The sequence below is a fragment of the Rhagoletis zephyria genome, unplaced genomic scaffold, assembly GCF_001687245.7.
Source record: "Rhagoletis zephyria isolate East Lansing unplaced genomic scaffold, Rhagoletis_zephyria_1.1 Rzeph_scaffold_03836, whole genome shotgun sequence".
Classification (NCBI taxonomy): domain Eukaryota; kingdom Metazoa; phylum Arthropoda; class Insecta; order Diptera; family Tephritidae; genus Rhagoletis; species Rhagoletis zephyria.
In genome coordinates this window covers 3,439-18,556 of record NW_016160919.1, presented here as the reverse complement: position 1 = coordinate 18,556, position 15,118 = coordinate 3,439, and the positions used below count along the sequence as shown (strand labels likewise).

At 38.1% G+C, this 15,118-nt stretch overlaps 1 protein-coding gene across 1 annotated transcript in view; it reads left to right on the top strand.

Annotated features, from left to right (window-relative positions):
* Positions 1–14,834, top strand: part of LOC108369775 (uncharacterized) — a gene marked incomplete at its 3' end in the record, with an annotated part of 46,039 nt that extends 31,205 nt beyond the window's left edge. The window contains exon 3 of the mRNA XM_017624956.1: positions 14,792–14,834. Within this exon, the coding sequence (XP_017480445.1) occupies positions 14,792–14,834 (43 nt within the window). The remainder of the gene's footprint in view (positions 1–14,791) is intronic.
* Positions 14,835–15,118: the final 284 nt, after the last annotated feature.

Genomic DNA, 15,118 nt, shown 5'->3' with positions numbered 1-15,118 from the left:
AATTTTAAGTAAATTAGCGTCCTTAAATTTCGAAATATTGAAGTTTCAAGCATTTCTGAAATTTACCGTTATATGAAAAGCGGCCGTAATTTTAGTCCGATTTCAATAATTTTCAACACTTATCTTTTATGTGGCAAGCACAATAACCATACCGAATTTGGTACAAATTGGTAGAACGGTTACCGGGATACATATATGTGATCATAAGTGGGCGGTGCCACGCCCATTTTCCAAAATTTTATCATAAACGTATTTCCTGGTAAAGAATTGTTGCAAGCATCAATTTTGAATAATTTAGCTTTAATATTTACTGATTTATCGAAGATTTTGTATTTCTCTAAATTACCGTTATATGAGATGTGGGCGTGGTTCTTGTCCGATTTAAAAAATTTTTGGCCATTTGGTATGCTGTGCCAGGGCCAACACCTGTGTCAAGTTTGGAAGAAATTGGTGCAGCGGTTACCAAGCGTTACACATGAAACCATAAGTGGGCGTGGCTACGCCCATTTTCCAAAAATTTTTAATATTCTTATTTTTCGTCTAAAAGTCATTGTAAATATCAATTTTGAGTGACTTATCTTCAGTAGTTACTAAAATAACTCAGTTTTCGTATATCTGAAAATTACCGTTATATGGGAGGTAGGCCTGGTTGCAGTCCGATTTCGCCCATTTTCAATACCATCCGTGCTATGCCCAAAAAAAGTTCACGTACCAGGTTTTGTAAAGATATCCAAATTTTTACTCGAGTTATCGTGTGCACAGACGGACGGACGGACGGACAGACAGTCACCGCTTAATCGATTTCTCTTTTCATTCTGATCATTTATGTATACATTTGTCTATATCTATCTCGATTCGTTTTGCCTGTTACAAACAACCGTTATGTGAACAAAGTTATAATACCCTTGGGCACAAGTGCGTTCGGGTATAAAAATTAACTAGATTTTCGGAATCAACTCTACATAGGAATTGGATAGTGGCGTCTGGAGAAAACAAAACTAAGATTTGTGATCCACTGTTATCGACATTCTGAATTGTTGACGAAAGTACTGAGGTTAACTGTAAAAAATGTTTAGTTCTATTAGTTCAGTACAGGGATGTTGCGAATATGGAATTTTAGACATCCGCGGATGCGAATGCGGATGCCGATGTTTAAACGCTAACATCCGCGGATGCGGATGCGAATGCGGATGTCAAGTATTTTTATACCCGAGGACATTTGTGCACAATGGTATTATAAATTTGTTCACATAACGGTTGTTTGTAACAGGCAAAACGAATCGAGATAGATATAGACAAATGTATACATAAATGATCAGAATGAAAAGAGGCATCGATTAAGCGGTGACCATAGCTCGAGTACAAATTGAGATATCTTAACTAAACTTCTTTTGAGCGTTGGACAGATGGTATTGAAAATGGGGAAAATCGGACGATAGCCACGCCAAACTCCCATATAACAGTAGTTTTGAGAAATGCAAAAACTGCGATATTTTAGTAACTACCGAAGATTATTCACTCAAAATTAATATTTACTATCATCTTTAGGCGAAATGTAAGAATATTATAAATTTTTGGAAAATGGGCATAGCCACGCCCACTTATGATTACATGTGTATATCTTGGGAACCGCTCCACCAATTTCTCCCAAACTTGGCACAGTTGTTGGCCTTCACAAAACACACCAAACGGCTTAAAATTTAGAAATGCGGTTAATAACCACGCCCACATCCCATATAATGGTAAATAAGAGAAAGAGAAATACGAAAGCTTCTATAAATCAGTAAATACTGAAGCTAATTAATTCAGAATTGATTTTAAGTTTTGTAATCTGACTAAAATTACGCCCACTTTTATATAACGGTAAACTTCAGAAATATTTGAAACTTTGATATGATTTGAAATTAAAGGAAGCTAATTTTACCCAAAATTGATACTAACAACAATCCCTTGAAAAGAAGTAACATTAGTATGGAATTTTGGAAAATGGGCGTGGTGCCGCCCACATATGTCTATATAAGTTTATCTCATTACTGAACGTTCTATCGAAGATGTTTGGAATAGAGTTAAAACCACCACTGCTTACCATGCAGCGGTAGTCTTCGGAAAGGTGAAAAAACTATATTGAATACTTGCGCCGGGTATTTAATGTTCGGCTCTGCCCGAACTTACACTTTTTTACTTGGTAAGAAATAATTTAGGTGAGTAAAAGGTGATTTAGTTAAATAAAAATGGAAGGGGTAGGTATTTTTAATAATGTTTTTTTTTTAGTATTTGAATTTAAAAATTGGCACATTAAAAAGTGTTTAAGGGGTCGTAAATCAAACCTGCGCCACTAAATAACTATTCGCTCGAGGCCACAAACTTGAAAAACTTGAAACTTGACAAAATTGTAAATTCTTTTCGATTGACGCTGCACCAGTCGAGAGGACTTTCAGTTATATTTATTGTTTTTTATTGCGGTGCAATAATTCTTTTATGAGAATTGCATCGGGCTGCAAATGTTAAAAATTTATCTACCAAATATGTTTTTGTTCTAAAAGATTAAATGTGTATATAAATTAGAAATATGTATGTAATAACCTATTTGTATCTACAGTGTTTATCATAATAATTTATTTATTTTTATTTAATTATTTGTTTATAAAAATATAGTATATTTTTTAACAAAAGCCAAGTAAATATAGGTTTCAATCTTCGTGCAAAATTTATAAGAAAATCAACAAACTTTCGTAAAATTTTCGAGCTTTTTTATTTGATTTTTGAGAAATATTTTGAGTATACTGTTTTGTATTGTAGTCCATTCAATTTAAGTATAACAAGGTGCAATTTTAAAGTAGCTTACCATTGGTTTTAGGGAATTTATTTTATTGAAGGTATTGCTAAATTTCTCCATATAAACAATCGCCGAAAATGCTTCGTATGGAAGAAAATTACTGACACTCAACAAAAATAACTGCCAGAAATCAACGGTAAGTTCCAGCTACCTTAAACTTGAACTTAGGGATGTCGAAAGAACATCGATGCATCTTAAATATCGAAGTTTTGATTCGATTTATCAAAAATTTTCCACTCGATGTATCGATGCATCGATGTTTTTTGAAAACTGACTTTTCTAGTACATCGAAACGTCATTCTGGTTATCAAATTGTACAAAAAATTAAAGTTACTTTGACCAAAAAAATTAAATGGCTCCAAATTTTGTACAATTTTGCTAATATCTAACATATTTTCTTATGAAACATTATCTGAAAAATCCTATGCGAATCGATGCATCGAATCAAAGAAAAACATCGATGTATTTTTGCTACTGGCATCCCTACTTGCACTTTATTATACTAAAATCGAATGGGCAACAAAACTGCATACTCAAAATATTTCTAAAAAAATTGAATTAAAAAGTTCGAAATTTTTACGAAAGTTTGTTGATTTTTTCAAATTTTCCAAAAATATTGAAACTTGGATTTATATGGGTTTTGTTAAAAAATATACTATATTTTTATAAACAAATAAAATTAAAAAATATTAAGATAAGCTTGAGCTTGAGGAAAAGCAACAATAATTTTGAAAAAATGGTCGAAGTGATAGCTATTTCGGAAATCACCACATTTCCGAATCAGACTTTTTTCAATGGGACTCGATCAAAGGACCCCAGCTGACTCAGCCAGGTGCGTACGCACCGTGCTAAGTTCGCTTTGAAAATTCTTGTTGCTTTTTTTCCACATTTTCATTTGTTAAGCCAACTACAATCAAGCGCAGCTACTGCAGTGCTATTTAAACTTGATAATGTGGTTGCTGGTTTTGTTAATAATTCTATTTTTAGAATGTTTACCTTTTAAGTCTGCTCTTCGTTACAATATTTATTGAGATTGAGGCTGTTTCTAATGAAAAACTATAGTGAAAAAGCAGCAATAATTTTGAAAGACTGGTAGAAGTGATAGCTATTTCGGAAATCACCACATTTCCTCATCAGTAGGCATGGGAGAAACTTAGCAGGTGCTAAAAGAGCGTAAGTATCGCGTGTACGAATAGGAACGAGAGCGTAATACTAGGTTCACATATAAGTAGATTATCCTCATGTTCCAGCTTAACTCCCTAATCTATAATTATAAAAAGGGATTAGCCATACAAAATTCGCCCCTTGCTAATCTGTAATTACAAAATAATCTCGGATTTGACCGATAACTTTTCGGTGTCCAACCTGCTTTTATCGATTATTTTTGCGAAGAAGAGGAGAAATGCCAAGTGTAAAAGTAAACTAAAATGGACGCTAGCAAGAAAAAGAGGTTTGTAAAGATATTTTGAATAAAATATTAAGTTAAAACATTGATGCATCTCAATGCAACACTGTTCCTAAGAACTGAATGACGCATCTAATGCAACACTGTTTCATAGGAACCTTCGTAAGTTGACGTTTGCAAACTACACACCACTTCGCTTGTATTACGATTTCCGCTATCACGTGTTCTTACTTAAAATTACTGAATATTGTTAACAAATTAGATTAATAAATACTTGAAGTTACAACAAATAACTGGCGACGAGGTAAAGTCAGTGAGTTCACGGAATCGTAATAAACTACCCGAGGCGTTCGATTTAAGCGTAAAAAGGCAGAAAGGTAAAAAGCTGCATTACCATGGAAGAAACTATCGGGAGACTGCTAAAGCAACAGCAGGATATTTTAGTGGACGTATTGAGTACAAATAGAGCATGGCTGATTGCACAATTGGAAGAGCAAAAAACAAATCTTGCTAAAATGCAAGAAAATCCTCGTGAGTCAACCATAACCTCAACAAATAACCTTAAACGTTGTTGTAACTTCAAGTATTTATTAATCTAATTTGTTAACAATATTCAGTAATTTTAAGTAAGAACACGTGATAGCGGAAATCGTAATATAAGCGAAGTGGTGTGTAGTTTGCAAACGTCAACTTGCGAAGGTTCTTATGAAATAGTGTTGTATTAGATGCGTCATTCAGTTCTTAGGAACAATGTTGCATTTAGATGCATCAGTCCCTCCGCACCTAGTCAATAACCCTCCCGTTAGTCCCCATAGGCGAGCTTTCAACAGGTTACGATGGCGAAGGAGTAAGCCTTGGTCCGTACTCACGCGATACATCATACTGCCAACTTTGCTTTGAATTACACCACGAAACCAGGGTGGACCCCGTGCATAGTTCCTGGCGTAAACGTTTGTCGTAACAGCGTAAGATAATTCCGACCCGGCACTCGCCACACTTTTTAAGGGCCGGTTTCTCTATCTCCGGTTAACACTTATCCCCCGGTACACATCGTTACCGACCATATCGACTCCCTGTTATATGCATGGAGTTAGAACGTCGATAACAATGTTTAACCGGGGAGTTAGTGTTAACCAGAGATGGAGAAACCGGCCCTAAGAGTGCGATCCTTTGCAGTTAGGTTTGCCAGATGTTGCACATTAAGTGGTGATACAGTTAGGTCAGATTCGACCTGCATGCATGCTTCACTTTGGTCGAACTCGGCATCCGGCCCTACTGGAAGCTGTGATAGAGCGTCTGCGTTATAATGCTTATCCGCNTCACTTTGGTCGAACTCGGCATCCGGCCCTACTGGAAGCCGAGATAGAGCGTCTGCGTTACAATGCTTATCCGTTGGCCTATATCGTATAGTATACCGATAGGACATGAGCAGTAATGCCCAGCGCTGAAGGCGTTGTATCATCACAGACGGTAGTTGCTTATCAGGGCTGAATACCGACACCAGCGGTTTGTGGTCTGTGAGCAATGTAAACTGGCGACCAAACAGAAATTGGTGAAACTTCTAGATATGAAATACAATAGAAAGCGCTTCCTTTTCTATCTAACTGTAACGTATTTGGTGGTGGTCAAGCGTCTTAGATGCGAACGCGATGGGCTTTTCGGACCCATCCGGTATTATGTGCGATATAACAGCTCCTATTCCATGCGAAGATGCGTCTGTTGCCAAAATAAGGGGTAACTGGTCATCGAAATGAATTAGCAAAGNTGAATATCGACACCAGCGGTTTGTGGTCTGTGAGCAATGTAAACTGGCGACCAAACAGAAATTGGTGAAACTTCTTGACACCAAATACAATAGAAAGCGCTTCCTTTTCTATCTGACTGTAACGTATTTGGTGGTGGTCAAGCGTCTTAGATGCGAACGCGATGGGCTTTTCGGACCCATCCGGCATTCTGTGCGATATAACAGCTCCTATTCCATGCGAAGATGCGTCTGTTGCCAAAATAAGGGGTAACTGGTCATCGAAATGAATTAGCAAAGGTGCTGTACTCAATTGGTACTTAAGAGCTAGAAACGCTTTTTCTTGCTTCTCTCCCCACCGAAATTTTTCGCCTTGCCTATGTAGTTGGTTAAGCGGAGCAGCCTTATCTGCAAAATTCGATATAAATTTATTGTAATAATTAATTTTACCCAGGAATGCTTGAAGTTCCTTCAAATTTTTAGGCCGCGGAATTTCACATATAGCTGAAACCTTAGCTGGAGATGGCGTGCAACCCGCTGCATCCAACACAAATCCGACATATTCAACTCGACGCTGCATAAAAGTGCACTTGGATTTGCGGCATTTTAACCCAGATGCTTGCAGTCGCTCGAATACTGATTGCAAATTTTCCAATAACTCTTGTACTGACTTACCAGCTACTAATATATCGTCAAGATAATTAATACACATCGGAATACCTTCAATGACTTGTTCCAATAGCTTCTGAAAAAGGGTCGGAGCGCTGGCCACTCCCATCGGAAGGCGTTGATACTGGAACAAGCCCAATAGGGTATTAACAGNCCAATGGGGTATTAACAACCATTAGCTGCTTCGCTTCTTCGGTCAGACCCACTTGCAAGTATGCGTCTGAAAGGTCAATTTTGGCGAAGATTGTGCCTCCTCTTAGCTTGCGGCACAGTTCTTCAATGCGGGGTATTGGGTAGTGATCCACCTCGAGCTGTGCGTTCACAGCTTTAAAGTCACCGCATATCCGCAAACGCCCGTCTTTTTTTTGAACCACTACGATGGGTGCTGCCCATTTGCTGAACGTAATTGGTTTCCATATCCCGCAGTCCGTTAAACGCTGTGCCTCTAATTAATTAAGCCAATCACGGAGCAAGTGGCGCCGGTATCCATCTGAAACTTGACCGGTACTTCAATAGGGGTGAACCTATTTCAATCAGATATTTGTTTCCTACTTTGTTTGGCTCGGTGCTCGTAATTGAGCAACAAAGTTGATCGTTGACACACTTCGCTGAGCGTTATTGTTGTTAGTCTGCGGTTGCTTCTTCTTTTTATAATTTTTATTGTCGGTAATTGCACTTTGTGCTTTACAAACTGGTGCGATATGGCCGAAACGATTGCACTTTCGGCATTGTGCATTACGAAATTTGCATTGGCTTCTGGAGTGGTGCTTCCCGCACCCAGAGCAGGATTGAAAACAGTTACTCTTGCTTGCGCTTGGCTTAAGCTTTTTTTCAGCTTGGTGCTGTTTCAGCTGAAATACTTCGCTCTGCTAGATGACATCCGCTTTTTCATGGCCTGTGTTGTTTCATAGCTTTCGGCTATAGCTATAACATCTGCGAGTGCCGGATTAGGCTTTTGTAGTGCTGCAGTGCGTACCGGTTCATGTGGCGAATTTAAAACTAAAATGTCTCGAAGCAGGTCATCTATAAATGACGTTTTGCAAGTATTGTTACTAAACAGGAACCTACAATTCCATGCTATGCCCCGCAGTTCAGCAACCCATTCTGAATACTTTTGTTGTGGATTCATTTTCGATGACAGAAATTCGTATCTTGAGGTCAGTACGTGAACATTTTCCTTGTAGTGCATTGACAACTTTTCTATAATGCTTTCGTATGTCTGCGTTTGTATGTCTTCTGTGCCGAGAAGTTTGGATAGCAGCTCAAAACAGTCGGCTCCTACCCACGAGAGGAAAAGTGCTCGCTTCTGTTCCTGCTTCATGCCTGAAATCGCTTCGAAGTGCTGGGTTAATTGTGCGATGTACGAGTCAAATCTTTGCTTTGTATGCACATACGGTGGAAAGGCTGGCACGGATAAGCCAACTACAATCAAGCGCAGCTACTGCAGTGCTATTTAAACTTGATAATGTGGTTGTTGGTTTTGTTAATAATTCTATTTTTAGAATGTTTACCTTTTAAGTCTGCTCTTCCTTACAATATTTATTGAGATTGAGGCTGTTTTTAATAAAAACTATTGTGAAAAAGCGGCAATAATTTTGAAAAACTGGTAGAAGTGATAGCTATTTCGGAAATCACCACATTTCCTCATCAGTAGGCATGGGCAGAAACTTAGAAGGTGCTAAAAGAGCGTAAGTATCGCGTGTACGAATAGAAACGAGAGCGTAATACTAGGTTCACATATAAGTAGATTATCCTCATGTTCCAGCTTAACTCCCTAATCTGTAATTATAAAAAGGGATTAGCCATACAAAATTCGTCCCTTGCTAATCTGTAATTACAAAATAATCTCGGATTTGACCGATAACTTTTCGGTGTCCAACCTGCTTTTATCGATTATTTTTGCGAAGAAGTGGAGAAATGCCAAGTGTAAAAGTAAACAAAAATGGACGCTAGCAAGGAAAAGAGGTTTGTAAAGGTATTTTTAATAACATATTAAGTTAAAACATATTTAAATTGCTTTATATAGCAGAAAAAAAGTGATTACGGTGGCACAGAGAAGAAACATAACCTTTCGTTGAGATGAGAGAATAACAAGCACAAAAAATTTGACGGCTAATAATCTGAGATTTGCCTGTGTGAACGGGGTGATTAAACAACGAGCTTTGATTGAGATAATATTTATATGTGAACATACGTTAACGATGAGAACGCGACAGCATGCAGAATGAGTTAGACACACTACTTCATTCTCACTTTCAGCTCACGCTTATTTGTGGTAGTTCCCATCTCTGCTCATCAGGCTTCTTTCAGTGGGACTCGATCCATCGACCTCACCTAACTCAGACAGTTGCCTACGCACCGTGCTAAGTTCGCCTTATAAATTCTTGTTGCTTTTTTCCACTTTTTCAATTGTTAAGCCAACTACAATCAAGTGCTATTTAAACTTGATCTATTTTTAGAATGTTTGAATTTTAGGTGTGCTCGTCCTTAAGTTATTTGCTTTTCTTATATAATGGTCAAAGAGAACATAGTATTTTTAACAATATTTTTTTTGCGCCTTAAATACCTGCATTGGTTTCTTTTTTTATTATGATTTTCTTGTACCAATGCATTGGTAGAAGTGATAGCTATTTCGGAAATCACCACATCTCCTCATCAGACTTCTTTCAGTGGGATTCGATCCAACGACCCCAGCTGACTCAGCCAGTTGCCTACGCACCGTGCTTAGTTCGCCTTGTAAATTCTTGTTGCTTTTTCCACTTTTTCATTTCTTAAGCCAACTACAATCAAGCGCAGCTATTCCANTATAGCAGAAAAAAAGTGATTACGGTGGCACAGAGAAGAAACATAACCTTTCGTTGAGATGAGAGAATAACAAGCACAAAAAATTTGACGGCTAATAATCTGAGATTTGCCTGTGTGAACGGGGTGATTAAACAACGAGCTTTGATTGAGATAATATTTATATGTGAACATACGTTAACGATGAGAACGCGACAGCATGCAGAATGAGTTAGACACACTACTTCATTCTCACTTTCAGCTCACGCTTATTTGTGGTAGTTCCCATCTCTGCTCATCAGGCTTCTTTCAGTGGGACTCGATCCATCGACCTCACCTAACTCAGACAGTTGCCTACGCACCGTGCTAAGTTCGCCTTATAAATTCTTGTTGCTTTTTTCCACTTTTTCAATTGTTAAGCCAACTACAATCAAGTGCTATTTAAACTTGATCTATTTTTAGAATGTTTGAATTTTAGGTGTGCTCGTCCTTAAGTTATTTGCTTTTCTTATATAATGGTCAAAGAGAACATAGTATTTTTAACAATATTTTTTTTGCGCCTTAAATACCTGCATTGGTTTCTTTTTTTATTATGATTTTCTTGTACCAATGCATTGGTAGAAGTGATAGCTATTTCGGAAATCACCACATCTCCTCATCAGACTTCTTTCAGTGGGATTCGATCCAACGACCCCAGCTGACTCAGCCAGTTGCCTACGCACCGTGCTTAGTTCGCCTTGTAAATTCTTGTTGCTTTTTCCACTTTTTCATTTCTTAAGCCAACTACAATCAAGCGCAGCTATTCCAGTGCTATTTAAACTTGATCATGTGGTTGTTGATTTTGTTAATAATTCTATTTTCCGTGTAATCATGTATAAATTCTTGCCAACGATCCCAGGTAGTTGGAGATACGGTTTCGTCCCAACCTGTTCCTTCTAACCAAATATTCTGCATAACGATCTTGGCGACGATTATAACCGGTGCAAGCCAACCCAGTGGATCGAACAGTTTGGCGATGGCTGAAAGTATTGCCCTCTTTGTAATGCTGCTACTATTTTCCATTGGTTTCGCTATAAAGTAGAAGTAATCGGAATGGGCGTTCCATCTGATGCCCAAAGCCTTTACTGCACAGGTATCTTCAAACTCTAAGAAATCTTCAGTAAGTAAATGACCTTTTGGTATTCCTTGAAGTATTTTGCTAGAGTTTGAAGTCCATTTTCGTAATGGAAACCCGGCTGAATTTGGCACCTGTGATATCTCTTCTCGCAACTTCGACGCTATGTCGCCTGGCGAGAACGTCGTCAACATACATATATTTTCGCAAAATGTTATGAACCGCTGAGATGAATTTTTCAAATTCTTGACGTTTGCAAGCAATTTAATTTTAAAATTTTACACACAAACTCACACACACATTCTTATTCTTAATCTCAAACAACAATAACTCTGAACAATTCCTTTTTTTACTCTCAATTTTATATGATTTTAAAATGTTGGCAAACTTCCAGCTTAACTCCCTAATCTGTAATTATAAAAAGGGATTAGCCATACAAAATTCGTCCCTTGCTAATCTGTAATTACAAAATAATCTCGGATTTGACCGATAACTTTTCGGTGTCCAACCTGCTTTTATCGATTATTTTTGCGAAGAAGTGGAGAAATGCCAAGTGTAAAAGTAAACAAAAATGGACGCTAGCAAGGAAAAGAGGTTTGTAAAGGTATTTTTAATAACATATTAAGTTAAAACATATTTAAATTGCTTTATATAGCAGAAAAAAAGTGATTACGGTGGCACAGAGAAGAAACATAACCTTTCGTTGAGATGAGAGAATAACAAGCACAAAAAATTTGACGGCTAATAATCTGAGATTTGCCTGTGTGAACGGGGTGATTAAACAACGAGCTTTGATTGAGATAATATTTATATGTGAACATACGTTAACGATGAGAACGCGACAGCATGCAGAATGAGTTAGACACACTACTTCATTCTCACTTTCAGCTCACGCTTATTTGTGGTAGTTCCCATCTCTGCTCATCAGGCTTCTTTCAGTGGGACTCGATCCATCGACCTCACCTAACTCAGACAGTTGCCTACGCACCGTGCTAAGTTCGCCTTATAAATTCTTGTTGCTTTTTTCCACTTTTTCAATTGTTAAGCCAACTACAATCAAGTGCTATTTAAACTTGATCTATTTTTAGAATGTTTGAATTTTAGGTGTGCTCGTCCTTAAGTTATTTGCTTTTCTTATATAATGGTCAAAGAGAACATAGTATTTTTAACAATATTTTTTTTGCGCCTTAAATACCTGCATTGGTTTCTTTTTTTATTATGATTTTCTTGTACCAATGCATTGGTAGAAGTGATAGCTATTTCGGAAATCACCACATCTCCTCATCAGACTTCTTTCAGTGGGATTCGATCCAACGACCCCAGCTGACTCAGCCAGTTGCCTACGCACCGTGCTTAGTTCGCCTTGTAAATTCTTGTTGCTTTTTCCACTTTTTCATTTCTTAAGCCAACTACAATCAAGCGCAGCTATTCCAGTGCTATTTAAACTTGATCATGTGGTTGTTGATTTTGTTAATAATTCTATTTTCCGTGTAATCATGTATAAATTCTTGCCAACGATCCCAGGTAGTTGGAGATACGGTTTCGTCCCAACCTGTTCCTTCTAACCAAATATTCTGCATAACGATCTTGGCGACGATTATAACCGGTGCAAGCCAACCCAGTGGATCGAACAGTTTGGCGATGGCTGAAAGTATTGCCCTCTTTGTAATGCTGCTACTATTTTCCATTGGTTTCGCTATAAAGTAGAAGTAATCGGAATGGGCGTTCCATCTGATGCCCAAAGCCTTTACTGCACAGGTATCTTCAAACTCTAAGAAATCTTCAGTAAGTAAATGACCTTTTGGTATTCCTTGAAGTATTTTGCTAGAGTTTGAAGTCCATTTTCGTAATGGAAACCCGGCTGAATTTGGCACCTGTGATATCTCTTCTCGCAACTTCGACGCTATGTCGCCTGGCGAGAACGTCGTCAACATACATATATTTTCGCAAAATGTTATGAACCGCTGAGATGAATTTTTCAAATTCTTGACGTTTGCAAGCAATTTAATTTTAAAATTTTACACACAAACTCACACACACATTCTTATTCTTAATCTCAAACAACAATAACTCTGAACAATTCCTTTTTTTACTCTCAATTTTATATGATTTTAAAATGTTGGCAAACTTCAAAAAATAAAACAAAATCATGGCCGACGAATTGAGAGAACGGTTCTACCCATCTTACAGTTCCATAAGTAAAGTAACTCNGGGGGGGGGGGTGGGGCGGTGCTCGACCCTATTACGCTGGCATTTCAGGGTACTATTTTGTATATATATAAGGAAAATTTGAAAGTTAGGGGGGGAGGGCTCGAGCACCCCCCTGCTCCTTTCTGGCTACGCCCATGGCTGTAGGTGTGTTTTTGGTTAGTGTATTGGTGTTTTTGGTTCAGTGTGTTAGTGTATTTTGAATAAATTGTAATATAAATAAAAGAAATTGTAATAGAAATGAAAGAAATTGTAAAAGATAAGAGCACATGCCAAAAAACAGGTGATCTCAGCTGTAGGCATTTTCTGGCAATCAGCTGATAGTGTTTTTACTTATGAAACTGTACGATGGTTTTACCTTACTATATTTTTATCATGGCAGCACCTAGATAGCAACGCATGAAAACGTAAGAAATTTATATGGGTTTGGACTTCTAAGCACAAATGTCAAACGCACGCATACGGATACGCATGCTAAGGAGGTTAGATATTTTGTTTATCTTTATTTTGATTTTATTTCAAGCGAAGCAATTGTTAGAACTTGCACTTTGCTTTACTACATCGACAAATAAACAAATTATTGAGAACAATTAAAATTGCTTACCTTCTTCTCAGGTCTTCCCTCTCAAAGGCAAATCGTGAGTACCGCAAAATATAATGCTTGTAAGAATGGATGCAAGAATCTTCCTAAAGCTTCAGCTAAACACAAAATATTACGCTTTTTTAAAAGGCTATATGAAGTTACTAAAGCTGCCAGAATCTACTTTTCAAAAACTTGCGTATATCCATTGCACCCAATAAACACGAGAAGATCACTTTTAGATACATACAAGCTTAGATTTTGAAATAATCCCCTTACACAAAGAAAGTGTTTACAGCGGAATAATGTTAGCACTTACAAATAAAAGGGGTATTCACACCGAGCTTGATACTTCTTTTTTATTATTATTTTATTAAAAGCATAACGCATATTGCTTCCTTCAATAGTGTCATAATCCAAAATAATACAAAACCGAGTTAGGTATTAAGTTCCGAGCAACAACTCGCAGTTTACCAAAATTACCGAACGTTTTTATTTGTTGNGGGGGGGGGGGGGGGGGGGGGGGGGGGGGGGGGGGGGGGGGGGGGGGGGGGGGGGGGGGGGGGGGGGGGGGGGGGGGGGGGGGGGGGGGGGGGGGGGGGGGGGGGGGGGGGGGGGGGGGGGGGGGGGGGGGGGGGGGGGGGGGGGGGGGGGGGGGGGGGGGGGGGGGGGGGGGGGGGGGGGGGGGGGAGGGCGTTTCCACGTCATGACATCTTATTGCGGACCTCGCGCAGGGATAATGGGCCCGCTTTTAGCACAAAGCACCATCTTCGGATACGTGCTCTCTGGCGCCTGTTAGGCATAATTTTCCTTTTCCATATTTCATTGAAATTTTCTTCGTACATACCATACTTGTACATATTTACATACTGTGAAGTCATTAATAAAGAAAAAGTGTAAGTGAAATTTTAAGTCACGTTTATTTTTATTAATTTTTCTTTTTTGGTCGAAATCTAGATACCACCAACGGAGACCAGTAGCAGAGTCTGGGCAATAATTAGTTAAAGAAATGTATGAAACTAAGTAGATCAGCTGAACATGGTGGTTGGGCGTGCTGAATATATTGCGCATCGCAAGGGGGCCGGCATGTTTAGGCCAACGGCTTAAATTTCCTTAAACCATTTCAACTACTTTGTTAACTAACTTTCGTTAAATAAGCAGTTCGACAGGCAACCATAACAAAAACCAAGAACGATTTACTTTTTTTTTGCGAGTATCCGAAAAAAGGACGTGATCCAGCCACCAAGTTCCAGCACATAATAATTAAAGGTATCTGTAAGAGATATATGCATTAAGTACATATATACACATATATATATTTATATACGGATTTTGACAAGAAAATAAATTGAGTTGTGTATACTAATACCACGTTTGTTTCTTCCCTTTCATTAAATCTTTCATCGGTGCGAACGTGCAACCAAATATTGCCCCAACCATTGCGCCGATGACTACAGAACAACGACTTCACCCCATTGAACTCCAAAACTTGCTGGAAAGGTAATTTTACGTTCATTTTAAATAAAGCATAATGTAGAATTTTTCTGATTTATAGTTAAAAAAAATGTTAAATCAAAGAAATTGGTGTATTTTCGACATTTTCTGATCGAAAGAGCTCAACCCAGAACCCTTAAAAGTCACCTGAAGTCTTTTTAGTCAATTCCCTATTTATTTATATCTCCAACCTCACATTAGCTCTGATCCAATACTTTTCGTGTAAAATCCTGTAAAAATGTCAAACTGCAAAACTACTCTCTGAAGTAAGAGTAAAAAGTGAGTAACAA